At 40.5% G+C, this 13,718-nt stretch overlaps 1 protein-coding gene across 5 annotated transcripts in view; it reads left to right on the forward strand.

Moving 5' to 3' along the window:
• ADAM9 (ADAM metallopeptidase domain 9) overlaps positions 1 to 13,718 on the forward strand; it is a 120,972-nt gene that overhangs the window by 74,366 nt on the left and 32,888 nt on the right. For 3 of the 5 annotated variants that reach the window (XR_010577257.1, XM_065519102.1, XM_073998653.1), the window contains one exon: positions 13,337 to 13,442. The exons of the other annotated variants lie outside the window; for them this stretch is intronic. Coding sequence is in view for 2 of the 3 variants with exons in the window: in XM_065519102.1 (XP_065375174.1) it covers positions 13,337 to 13,442 (106 nt within the window). In the remaining variant the exon portion in view is untranslated. The remainder of the gene's footprint in view (positions 1 to 13,336; positions 13,443 to 13,718) is intronic. 5 annotated transcript variants of the gene reach the window in all.

The following is a 13,718-nucleotide window of genomic DNA, read 5'->3' on the forward strand; positions in this document are numbered from 1 at the left end:
TGTCTCAGTCTATTTTGTGCTATTATAACAAAATGCTACAGACCAGGTAATTAGTAGTGAACAGAAATTTATTGACTTCTGGAGACTGGGAAGTCGAGATAAAGGTGCTGCCACCTGATGAGGGTTGTTTTGCCGAGCCATCACATGACAGAAGGTGGATGGGCAAGAGACAAAGTGGGGCCAAACGCACCCTTTGATAACAATATTAATCTTATCCCAGAGGGCAGAGCCATCATGGCCTAATCACCTCTTAAAGGTCCCACCTCTTAATACTGTCACAATGGCAATTAAATTTCAACATGAATTTTAGAGGGGACAAACATTTAAACCATAGCTGGCTGCTCTAACAAGATGTACTGTAGACTGTGTGGCTTAAATGGCAGACACTTACTTCTCAGAGTTCTGGAGTCTGGGAGTCTGAGATCAGAGTGCCAGTCAATTTGGTTCTTGGTGAGGGATCTCTCCCTTCTTCTTATAAGATCGCCAGTCCCATCATAAGGGTCTCATCCTCATGATCCCACCTAACTCTGATTACCTCCCAAAGGGCCCATCTCCAAATACCATTGGGGTTAGGGCTTCAACAGATGAATTGTGGGGTACACAAACATTGAAGGGGTACACATACATTCAGTGCATAACCATTGCCCTGGTAAAAGGCCATAGGTCCCTTGGAAATGTCTGGTATAATGATTAATAGTATAAATTTTTGGCAGCATATGGGAGGGTTCTTCCTTAAGGAGATCTACTTTGCCTTTATTTGAGAGTTTCTGTTTCTGTAAACCGGCTCAAGTCAAGGAATTGGTTAAGAGCCTGTGACCTTCTGTTTTTATGATTCAAATTAGACTCGTTTACTTGGCCTAGAGTTTTCTTATTTGGTACGGATCAAGTAAGACTATGGGAAGCTGCCTATCTTGCTTCTACTCTAGACAGAAACAGTGTGATCAACTAGCCAATGCTGTAAGTTTTTACATGGGTCAGGTTATTGTGATTGCTGCTTTGACTCTGCTCTCCATTATGGTAACTATGCCCACCTTGCCTTTGGTGGTTGAATGTTGACACTTTCCTATCATCTAGGATCTGATACTCTCATTGCATTTAAGTTTCCCAACTCAGTGGCCATTGCTCCTACTACAAGGTCTGCCCTTTAGATAAGAGTGATCACAGAGCTTTTCAAGGATGCTAGGCCTCCCTTACAAATATATTTCCTACAGTCTTGGTAAAAGGTGTGTTTTCCGAATGCCTCCAGGGTGGGTAAATACATCTGAAGTGACAAATTGACTCCAACATTTTAGTCTCCCTCAGACTTTGGATCCCTTTCTCTGCATTAAACTGAGACAGGCCCTGCATTCCTGACTTGCTCACTGTGAGCTGCCTTTTGAGTCACATTTCAGCCAGTTAGCCGAACAAACTGTTAGAGACCTTTCTAACTCCCTGAATGGCAACATTCAGTGCAGAGTCTCAGACTTGTGAGTCCTCATCAATAAATTCATCCCAATCCAACTTTATATTCCTCCCACCATTATCTCACACCCTTAATATCCCTTCCCACACATGTTCCCTGGATTTTTTTCTGTAAATTAGAAAATTCAAGTAGTCTTGGAGTGTGGTGAACCTCCTCAGGGGTCGTGTTTAGTATTTCACCTTTAGGGGCATTTTCTATGATTTGAGTCTAGTTATAGGTTTAGAAGCAATGAGATATTTTTGAGGTGGATCCTGAGGGAAATTGGCATTGTCGTGCATGGCACCTGCCTCCGGGGAGGCTATTACAGTTTCCGCAGGCAATGCAGGGTTAGTCCCCTCAGATGGTGGAGACGCTGTTTCCACTGGCAAAGACGACTCATCAGAATTTAGAGGCTCAGCCAGGTGCCTGTAATCCCAGCACTTTGGGAGGTGAGGCAGACAGATCACTTGAGGTCAGGAGTTCGAGACCAGCCTAGCCAACATGGCGAAACCCTGTCTCCATTAAAAACACAAAAATTAGCCAGGCGTAGTGGTGCACTCCTGTAGTCCCAGCTACTTGGGAGGCTGAGGCAGGAGAATCGCTTGAACCTGGGAGGTGGAGGTTGCAATTAGCTGAGATCGTGCCACTGCACTCCAGCCTGGGCAACAGAGCAAGACTCTATCTCAAAACAAACAAACAAACACAGACAAACAGTTTAGAGGCTCAGTGTACCCAGCTTTATCAAAGTCTCCCCACATGTCCTCATTCCAACTTTCAAGAACCAGTTCCTTGCCGGTCAGTACCCTCAATTTAACAGTAGATACCCTACAAGGCTAGGAGTTCAATTTGCTTTCAGCCAGTCACAGGATAAGATTCTAGGTTTGATTTTCAACAGTCTCAGCTCTGCAACTACTGGTGATATGGCTGTCCTTTAGGGCACACAGAGAAAATTTCAGGTCACTTATATGGTGCTTTTTTTTTTTTTTAAATTATACTTTATGTTCTAGGGTACATGTTTACAACATGTAGGTTTGTTACATATGTATACATGTGCCATGTTGGTGTGCTGCACCCATTAACTTGTCATTTACATTAGGTATATCTCTTAATGCTATCCCTCCCCCCTCCCCCCACCCCACAACAGGCCCAGGTGTGTGATGTTCCCCTTCCTGTGTCCAAGTGATCTCATTGTTCAGTTTCCACCTATGAGTGAGAACATGTGGTATTTGGTTTTCTGTTCTTGCAATAGTTTGCTGAGAATGATGGTTTCCAGCTGCATCCATGTCCCTACAAAGGACATGAACTCATCCTTTTTTATGGCTGCATAATATTCCATGGTGTATATGTGCCACATTTTCTTTATCCAGTCTATCATTGATGGACATTTGGGTTGTTTCCAAGTCTTTGCTATTGTGAACAGTGCTGCAATAAACTTATGTGTACATGTGTCTTTACAGTAGAATGATTTGTAATCCTTTGGGTATATGCTCAGTAATGGGATTGCTGGGTCAAATGGTATTTTTGGTTCTAGATCCTTGAAGAATTGCCACACTGTCTTCCACGATGGTTGAACTAGTTTACAGTCCCACCAACAGTGTAAAAGTGTTCCTATTTCTCCACATCCTCTCCAACACCTGTTGTTTCCTGACTTTTTAATGATTGCCATTCTAACTGGTGTGAGATGGCGTCTCATTGTGGTTTTGATTTGCATTTCTCTGATGGCTAGTGATGATGAGCATTTTTTCATGTCTGTTGGCTGCATAAATGTCTTCTTTTGAGAGGTGTCTGTTTATATCCTTTGCCGACTTTTTGATGGGTTTTTTTTTTTCTTGTAAATTTGTTTGAGTTCTTTGTAGATTCTGGATATTAGCGCTTTGTCAGATGAGTAGATTGCAAAACTTTTCTCCCGTTCTGTAGGTTGCCTGTTCACTCTGATGGTAGTTTCTTTTGCTGTGCAGAAGCTCTTTAGTTTAATTAGATCCCATTTGTCAATTTTGGCTTTTGTTGCCGTTGCTTTTGATGTTTTAGACATGAAGTCCTTGCCTATGCCTGTGTCCTGAATGGTATTTCTTAGGTTTTCTTCTAGGGTTTTTATGGTTTTAGATCTAACATTTAAGTTTCTAATCCATCTTGAATTAATTTTTGTATGAGGAGTAAGGAAGGGATCCAGTTTCAGCTTTCTACTTACGGCTAACCAGTTTTCCCAGCACCATTTATTAAATAGGGAATCCTTTCCCCATTTCTTGTTTTTGTCAGGTTTGTCAAAGATCGGATGGTTGTAGATGTGTGGTATTATTTCTGAGGGCTCTGTTCTGTTCCATTCGTCTATACATCTGTTTTGGTAACAGTACCATGCTGTTTTGGTTACTGTAGCCTTGTAGTATAGTTTGAAGTCAGGTAGCGTGATGCCTCCAGCTTTGTTCTTTTGACTTAGGATTGTCTTGGCAATGCGGGCTCTTTTTTGGTTCCATATGAACTTTAAAGTAGCTTTTTCCAATTCTGTGAAGAAAGTCATTGGTAGCTTAATGGGGATGGCATTGAATCTATAAATTACATTGGGCAGTATGGCCATTTTCATGATATTGATTCTTCCTATCCATGACCATGGAATGCTCTTCCATATGTTTGTGTCCTCTTTTATTTCACTGAGCAGTGGTTTGTAGTTCTCCTTGAAGAGGTCCTTCACATCCCTTGTAAGTTGGATTCCTAGGTATTTTATTCTCTTTGAAGCTATTGTGAATGGGAGTTCATTCATGATTTGGCTCTCTGTTTGTCTGATACTGGTGTGTAAGAATGCTTGTGATTTTTGCCCATTAATTTTGTATCCTGAGACTTTGCTGAAGTTGCTCATCAGCTTGAGGAGATTTTGGGCTGAGATGATGGGGTTTTCTAAATAGACAATATGTCATCTGCAAATAGGGACAATTTGACTTCTTCTTTTCCTAATTGAATACCCTTTATTTCTGTCTCTTGCCTGATTGCCCTAGCCAGAATTTCCAACACTATGTTGAATAGGAGTGGTGAGAGAGGACATCCTTGTCTTGTGCCAGTTTTTAAGGGGAATGCTTCTAGTTTTTGCCCATTCACTATGATATTGGCTGTGGGTTTGTCATAAATAACTCTTATTATTTTGAGATATGTTCCATCAATACCGAATTTATTGAGAGTTTTTAGCATGAAGGGTTGTTGAATTTTGTCAAAGGCCTTTTCTGCATGTATTGAGATAATCATGTGGTTTTTGTCTTTGGTTCTGTTTATATGCTGGATTATGTTTATTGATTTGCATATGTTGAACCAGCCTTGCATCCCAGGAATGAAGCCCACTTGATCATGGTGGATAAGCTTTTTGATATGCTGCTGGATTTAGTTTGTCAGTATTTTACTGAGGATTTTTGCATCGATGTTCATCGGGGATTTTGGTCTACAATTCTCTTTTTTTGTTGTGTTTCTGCCAGGCTTTGGTATCAGGATGATGTTGGCCTCATAAAATGAGTTAGGGAGGATTCCCTCTTTTTCTATTGATTGAGATACTTTCAGAAGGAATGGTACCAGCTCCTCCTTGTACCTCTGGTAGAATTCAGCTATGAATCCGTCTGGTGCTGGACTTTTTTTGTTTGGTAGGCTATTAATTACTGCCTCAATTTCAGAGCCTGCTATTGGTCTATTCAGGGATTCAACTTCTTCCTAGTTTAGTCTTGGGAGAGTGTATGTGTCCAGGAATTTATCCATTTCTTGTAGGTTTTCTAGTTTATTTGCGTAGAGTTGTTTATAGTATTCTCTGATGGTAGTTTGTATTTCTGTGGGGTCGGTGGTGATATCCCCTTTATCATTTTTTATTGCGTCTATTTGATTCTTCTCTCTTTTCTTCTTTATTAGTCTTGCTAGCGGTCTGTCAATTTTGTTAATCTTTTCAAGAAACCAGCTCCTGGATTCATGGATTTTTTGAAGGTTTTTTGTGTCTTTATCTCCTTCAGTTCTGCTCTGATCTTAGTTATTTCTTGCCTTCTGCTAGCTTTTGAATGTGTTTGCTCTTGCTTCTCTAGTTCTTTTAATTGTGATGTTAGGGTGTCAATTTTAGATCTTTCCTGCTTTCTCTTGTGGGCATTTATGCTATAAATTTCCCTTTATACACTGCTTTAAATGTGTCCCAGAGATTCTGGTATGTTGTATCTTTGTTCTCATTGGTTTCAAAGAATATCTTTATTTCTGCCTTCATTTTGTTACGTACCCAGTAGTCATTCAGGAGCAGGTTGTTCAGTTTCCATGTAGTTGAGCGGTTTTGATTGAGTTTCTTAGTCTTGAGTTCTGGTTTGATTGCACTGTGGTCTGAGAGACAGTTGGTTATAATTTCTGTTCTTTTACATTTGCTGAGGAGTGCTTTACTTCCAACGATGTGGTCAGTTTTGGAATAAGTGCGATGTGGTGTTGAGAAGAATGTATATTTTGTTGATTTGGGGTGGAGAGTTCTGTAGATGTCTATTGGGTGTGCTTGGTGCAGATTGAATTCAATTCCTGGATACCCTTGTTAACTTTTTCTGTCTCGATCTAATGTTGACAGTGGGGTGTTACAGCCTCCCATTATTATTGTATGGGAGTCTAAGTCTCTTCGTAAGTCTCTAAGGACTTCCTTTATGAATCTGGGTGCTCCTGTATTGGGTGCGTATATATTTAGGATACTTAGCTCTTCCTGTTGAATTGATCCCTTTACCATTATGTAGTGGCCTTCTTTTTCTCTTTTGATCTTTGATGGTTTAAAGTCTGTTTTATCAGAGACTAGGATTGCAACCCCTGCCTTTTTTTTTGTTTTCCATTTGCTTGGTAGATCTTCCTCCAAATCTTTATTTTGAACCTATGTGTGTCTCTGCTCGTGAGATGGGTCTCCTGAATACAGCATACTGATGGGTTTTGACTCTTTATACAATTTGCCAGTCTGTGTCTTTTAATTGGACCATTTAGCCCTTTTACATTTAAGGTTAATATTGTTGTGTGTGAATTTGATGCTGTCATTATGATGTTAGCTGGTTAATTTGCTCATTAGTTGATGCAGTTTCTTCCTAGCATTGATGGTCTTTACATTTTGGCATGTTTTTGCAATGACTGGTACCGGTTGTTCCTTTCCATGTTTAGTGCTTCCTTCAGGATCTCTTGTAGGGCAGGCCTGGGGGTGAAAAAATCACTCAGCATTTGCTTGTCTGTAAAGGATTTTATTTTTTCTTCACTTGTGAAACTTAGTTTGGCTGGATATGAAATTCTGGGTTGAAAATTCTTTTCTTTAAGAGTGTTCAATATTGGTCCCCACTCTCTTCTGGCTTGTAGAGTTTCTGCCGAGAGATCTGCTGTTAGTCTGATGGGCTTCCCTTTGTGGGTAACCCAACCTTTCTCTCTGGCTGCCCTTAACATTTTTTCCTTCATTTCAACTTTGGTAAGTCTTACAATTATGTGTCTTGGAGTTGCTCCTCTCGAGGAGTATCTTTTTGGCGTTCCCTGTATTTCCTGAATTTGAATGTTGGCCTGCCTTGCTAGGTTGGGGAAGTTCTGCTGGATAATATCCTGCAGAGTGTTTTCCAACTTGGTTCCATTCTCTCCATCACTTTCAAGTAGACCAATCCGACATAGATTTGGTCTTTTCATATAGTCCCATATTTCTTGGAGTCTTTGTTCATTTCTTTTTACTCTTTTTTTCTCTAAACTTCTCACTTCATTTCATTCATTTGTTCTTTAATCAAATGAAAAGAGTAAAGATACTCTTTCTTCCAGTTGATTGAGTTGGTTACTGAAGCTTGTGCATTTGTCATGTAGTTCTCGTGTCATGGTTTTCATCTCTATCAGGTCGTTTATGGACTTCTCTGCATTGGTTATTCTAGTTATCCATTCGTCAATTCTTTTTTTCAAGGTTTAGTTTCTTTGTGCTGGGTTCGTAGTTCCTCCTTTAGCTCTGAGAAGTTTGATTGGCTGAAGCCTGCTTCTCTCAACTTGTCAAAGTCATTCTACGTCCAGCTTTGTTCCGTTGCTGGCAGAGAGCTGTGTTCCTTTGGAGAGGGAGAGAAACTCTGATTTTTTGAATTTCCAGCTGTTCTGCACTGCTTTTTCCCCATCTTTGTGGTTTTATCTACCTTTGGTCTTTGATGATGGTGACATACAGATGGAGTTTTGGTGTGGATGTGCTTTCTCTTAGTTTTCCTTCAACAGTCCGGACCCTCAGCTGTAGGTCTGTTGGAGTTTGCTTGAGGTCCACTCCTGTGAGGCTATTCCCAGTTAGGCCCTCCCAGTTAGGCTACTTGGGGATCGGGGACCCACTTGAGCAGGCAGTCTGTCCGTTCTCAGATCTCAACCTCCTTGCTGGGAGAATCACTACTCTCTTCAGTGCTGTCAGACAGGGACATTTACATCTGCAGAGGTTTCTGCTGCTTTTGGTTTAGCTATGCCCTGTCCCCAGAGGTGGAGTCTACAGAGGCAGGCAGGCCTCCTTGAGCTGTGGTGGGCTCCACCCAGTTTTAGCTTCCAGGTCGCTTTGTTTACCTACTTAAGCCTCAGCAATGGCGGGCACCCCTCCCCCAGCCTTGCTGCCGCCTTGCAGTTAGATGTCAGACTGCTGTGCTAGCAATGAGGGAGGCTCTGTGGGCGTGGGACCCTCCTAGCCAGGCGCGGGATATAATCTCCTGGTGTCCCGTGTGCTAAGACCCTTGGTAAAGTGCAGTATTAGGGTGGGAGTGACCCGATTTTCCAGGTGTTGTATGTCACAGTTTCCCTTGGCTAGGAAAAGGAATTCCCTTCCCCCTTGCACTTCCCCGGTGAGGCAATGCCTCACCCTGCTTCGGCTCTTGCTGGTTGGACTGCACCCACTGTCCTGCACCGACTGTCCGACACGCCCCAGTGAGATGAATCCGGAACCTCAGTTGGAAATGCAGAAATCACCCGTCCTCTGTGTTGCTCACGCTGGGAGCTGGAAGCTGGAGCTGTTCCTATTTGGCCGTCTTGGTGCCCCACCCCACTTATATGGTACTTGAACTAGGAATCCCTGAGTTTATCACCTTCTTTCCCTACTTTGTCCGGTAAAGGAGCAACCACGCAATCTCCTGCTGTTAGTATGAGAAAAAGTTTTGAAGGTATCCTATACATAGTTACCCAGATCCTTGCTTCTCGTAAATGTCTGATTAGGAGTCTCTAGTGATGATATGTTTTTGTACTGCAATTACCATATCATGCTATGAACTATCAGTACTGTGTTTACTTTTGGAAATAGAGTTGTAGGTGTCTTTAAAAATCTAATCAGATTAGATAGCCCATTCTAGAAACCTTGGAATTGATTCAGAAAACTCATTCTCAAAGTTCTGTTCCTCTGGAACCCCTGTTGGTCCAAAATCTGAATTAGACTGCAGAAAAACAATGTCAATTGGATATATACATATTATGTATATATTTATTCATTTATTATAAGCAGTTGGCTCATGCAATTATGGTAAGCAACTGAAAATCCCAGATTTGTAGGATGGTTTGGCAAGCTGGAGACACAGAAGAGATGATAGTTTAGTTCCAGTCCAAGTTTGAAGGCCTGAGAACCAGGATTGCCAATAGTGTAATAGTATTTATCCTGAGATCTTTCACCATAGTCTGAAGGTGAATCGATGGCTCTTTCCCTTTTGAGTCTCCTGTTTGCATTTCCCGTATTATCCTTTTTTCTTGGTTTATTTCCTCCTTTCATGGAACTTTCGTTTCAGTAGTTTCCTTAGATAGGGTAAATTAGAGGTAAATTTTTTGAGATCCTTCAACTGTGAAAATGCTTTTATTTGGACTAAATCCTTGATTGATGGGGATGGAAATCATTTTCTGTCACAGTTTTGAAGCCATTGCTTTATTGTCTTGTAGTTTACAGAGTTGCTGTTGAAAAGTATGAAGCCGTTCTGATTTTTGTACCTAGGGTTTCCCTTATCCCCTCTGAAGAAGCTTGGAGAATGATCTCTTCAAGGTGATATGCCTTGATGTGGGTTTGTTTTTATTCACCTTGCTGTGTAATTGGTGGGTACATTCAATCTGGGAATTCATTTTTTTTTTAGTTCCGGAAATTTCTTCCCTTTCATTTTTTTGATGTGATTTCTTTTCCTGGATCACATATTATTTGGATATTGGATTTCCTAGATTTCCTTGGATATTGGATTTCCTTATCTTTTCTGTCTTTTTATCTGTGTGGTTTTTTTTTGTTTGTTTGTTTTTTGACCTACTGTCTGAGCAACTTCTTCAACTTTATCTTTTAACTCTTTTATTGCGGTTTTCATTTCAGGCACTATGATTTTAGTTTTCAGAAACTCTTTTATATTCTCTGAGTTTTTTTTCCCCACTTCTTTTTAAGAAATAATCTGTTCTGGGCCAGGTACGGTGGCTCATGCCTGTAATCTCAGCACTTTGGGAGGCTGAGGCAGGTGGATCATGAGGTCAGGAGATCTAGACCATCCTGGCTAACATGGTGAAACCCCGTCTCTACTAAGAATACAAAATAAAAAATTAGTCGAGCGTGGTGGTGGGCGCCTGTAGTCCCAGCCGCTGGGGAGGCTGAGGCAGGAGAATGGTGTGAACCCGGGAGGCGGAGCTTGCAGTGAGCCAAGATCATGCCACTGCTCTTGAGCCTGGGCGACAGTGTGAGACTCCATCTCAAAAAAATAAATACATAAATAAAAAAGACAATCTGTTTTTATTCCATGCATGAAACATCTTCTCTTATGTTCGTTAGTATGTTAATGATAATTTTTAAAAACTTTCCTTTCTTCTGTGTAACCTCGTTCCAAACATTACTTTTTTTCTTTGTTTGAATTTCCGTCTTTCACATTAGCCATGTTCCTCATCTCTTCCATAGTCCCCGGTCCATGAGAGGGGAATAAGGAGCAGAGGGGTCACTCTAGGCTCACGGGGGAGGCTTGTTAACTGAAAACTTTCCTATAGGGTGATATGGTTGAACTTTTTAATTAGGGAAATGCCAAAAACCACATCTTTAGGTTTTTTTTCCCTCTTGGGCTTGTTAGATTCCCTTATGAAGACCTTATCTATCTGCATCCTGGAGGGCCAAGACCTAGCTGTCAACCAGGCGTGGTGGCTCATGCCTGTAATCCCAGCACTTTGGGAGGCCGAGGCAGGTGGATCGCCAGAGGTCAGGAGTTCTAGACCAGTCTGGCCAACATGGCAAAACTCCATCTCTACTAAAAATACAAAAATTAGCCTGGCATGGTGGTGGGCACCTGTAATCCCAGCTACTTGGGAGGCTGAGGCAGGAGAATCACTTGAACCCGGAAAGCAGAGGTTGCAGTGAGCCAAGATCACGCCATTGCATTCCAGCTTGCGTGGCAAGAGTGAAACTTCTCCTAAAAAAAAAAAAAAAAGACCTAACTGTCAGCATTCTGGGAGGGAAACAGGAGTTGAGGGAAAATAAGACTGGGACCTCAGTATGAGGCAGGCAAATGTTCAGTTCATCCCCTTATGTTTAGAACAGTTTCTGTGCCTGTTACTGTGCCTGGTATCTCTTGACTCCTGGAACCTTGTGTTTTACTCTCTCCAGAAAATAAACCTCCAGTCTTTTCCCAGGGTAGAGAAGAGACAGTCACTTGACTTCACAAAGATGGGAGGTGACTTGTGGGTCAAACTTCTTCTTAAACAGATTTAAAATTTTTCCTCTTTATTCCGGCCACCTGCCCCTCCTTATTTTCTATAGCCAGAGGTACCTGTTACTACCAGTTTCTTTTCTTGGAGGAATTCTGTGTGTAAAAAGGGTTGATCTCAGTTTTTTCTGTTGCCAGCTTAAGATTCAGTTTTCTGAGATACATTGAGTCATTTACTACTTCACCAATTTCTTTTTGGCTTCTAAGTTTTGTGCAGTCTCCTTTCCCAGTTCCATTGTCTATAGGTTTATGAATTTAAAAAAAAAAAAACAAAACTACTTTCTTTGCTTCTATGGGATTTTAGGAGGGGGGGGGAGATACATGCATATATTCAGACTTTTTACCTGAAGTTTGTTGATGGCTTCTGATTTTAAAGATAAGTCAGTTCTGGTGTTATAGGTCTAGTTTTCATTCCTTTGAACATTTGAACTTGTGGAGAATAAGGATTTAAAAGTCCTTCACGAGCTCATGCATTCTCAAATTCCTTATATGTTTAGTACACACCAAATAAATATTTATCAAATAAATGAAGAACTTAAGAGCTAACATAAGAGAAGGTATTGACGTTTACTGTCAAATTTTACCCTTAAAAAAACCTTATGAGGAAGGCAGGGCTCAGAGAGCTAAATGAGGTCACACAGCAGAAAGCAGCAAAACCATGATCTCAGCCACCATGAGCATGGTGAGCTGATGAAGACTTACTGCTAGAATTTATCAAAGACATTGTTAAAAGAAGATACATTAGTTTACTTCTTAAATGGAAATAGGACATATTGAAATATTGAATATACAAATAAGCAAAAGGTAGAAAATAAATAGTTCTACTGTCAATATTCTGGATAAGTAACTGTTGAAAATTTCATGAATATCTTTCACTTTTTTTATGCATATGAGTATATAATATACAAAAATGGTGTGATATTGACATACTGCTTTAAAACTTGCCCCCTTTCAGCCTGGACTGCATAGCAAGATTCTGTCTCACTAAAAAAAAGAAAAAAAAATTAGGTGTGGTGGTGCATGCCTGCATTTCCAGCTACTTAGGAGGCTAAGGCAGGAGGATTACTTTAGCCTGGGAGGTTAAGGCTGCAGTGAGCTATGATCTTGCCACTGCATTCTAGCCTGGGCAACAGAATGAGACTCTGTCTCAAAAAAAAAAAAAAAAAAAGGCTAAAATGTAACTGCCTATTTTCAATACTAACAATAAATTGTGAATACTTTTCCATGTTAAACATTTTTCTACAACATTGTGTTAATGATATACTGTAATTTATTTAAACAGTCAACAGTGTTAGCAGTAAACTTTCGTATAGTTTAGTTGTGGCCTCCATTTATCCTTCTGGATAAATTTCCAGAAGCAGGATTGCTGTATTAAAGGCTTCTAAGACATTTCAACATGATCTCCAGAAATATTATACCACTTTATACCTTCATTAGCTATAAGTGAATATTCATTCCTTCAAATGTTTCCAACATCAAGTATTTGCATTTTTAAAACTTTGCCAATTTAATAGCATTTTGCAGCATTGGCAACATAGCAAGACCCCATCTCTACAAAAAATAAAAACAAAAATTAGCCAGTCATGGTGGCATGTACCTCTAGTTCTAGCTGTTTGGGAGCTTGAGGTGGGAGGATTTCTTGAGTCCAAGAGTTCAAGGTTACAGTAAGCTATGAACGTGCCACTGCACTCCAGCCTGGGTGACAGAGCGAGATCCTGTCTCTTAAAAAAAAAAAGAAAAAAAGGAAAGGAAGAATAGATTGTTACTTTGTCATCTGTCGTGTTTGTCAATGTATCTAATTAGTAGGGACATCTAAACCAAGCATCCATTTATGATAAATGAAAAAAGCAAAAGTAATAGCTGGCAGTGTTTTCTCCAACCCTTCCTAGCTGATCTAACCAGTGATGCAGTTGATTTATATGTGAGAGCAATGAGAATGAATATGCTGCAAATGGTACTCTACTGTGCATGCTTTTTAATTTATTTGTAATTTGTTATTTAATAGTTTTTCTTTTAGGGCCTGAATGTTTGAGTCCAGGCTAACTTTTAAGTACAATTTAAGCTTTATTTTTACATTTTGTCATTACATATGAAATGTGCAACAAAAATGTATTATGTGTAAGGCATGAAAGGTTTTCCGTGGCATTGAGGCTGTTCATCCAGGTGTTTAGACTGTTGTAGGGAATGCTTTTATTTCGAAAGCTAAATTGCCATAACTTTTTTTTCTTTTTTTAAATGTTTAATGTTACAGAAGCCAAGGCTGCCCCCAAAGATTGTTTCATTGAAGTGAATTCTAAAGGTGACAGATTTGGCAATTGTGGTTTCTCTGGCAATGAATACAAGAAGTGTGCCACTGGGTAAGTGGAGGTGCAGTCATAATGGAACATGAAAGATTATAAGATCCGTCATCTCTAGTATCTTTTTTTTTTTTTTTTTTTTTGAGACGGAGTCTTGCTCTGTTGCCAGGCTGGAGTGCAGTGGCGTGATCTCGGCTCACTGCATCCTCTGCCTCCCGGGTTCAAGCGATTCCCCTGCCTCAGCCTCCTGAGTAGCTGGGACTACAGGCACATGCCACCACGCCTGGCTAATTTTTTGTATTTTAGTAGAGACGTGTTTTCACCATATTGGCCAGG

The sequence above is a fragment of the Macaca fascicularis genome, chromosome 8 (assembly GCF_037993035.2).
Source record: "Macaca fascicularis isolate 582-1 chromosome 8, T2T-MFA8v1.1".
NCBI lineage: Eukaryota > Metazoa > Chordata > Mammalia > Primates > Cercopithecidae > Macaca > Macaca fascicularis.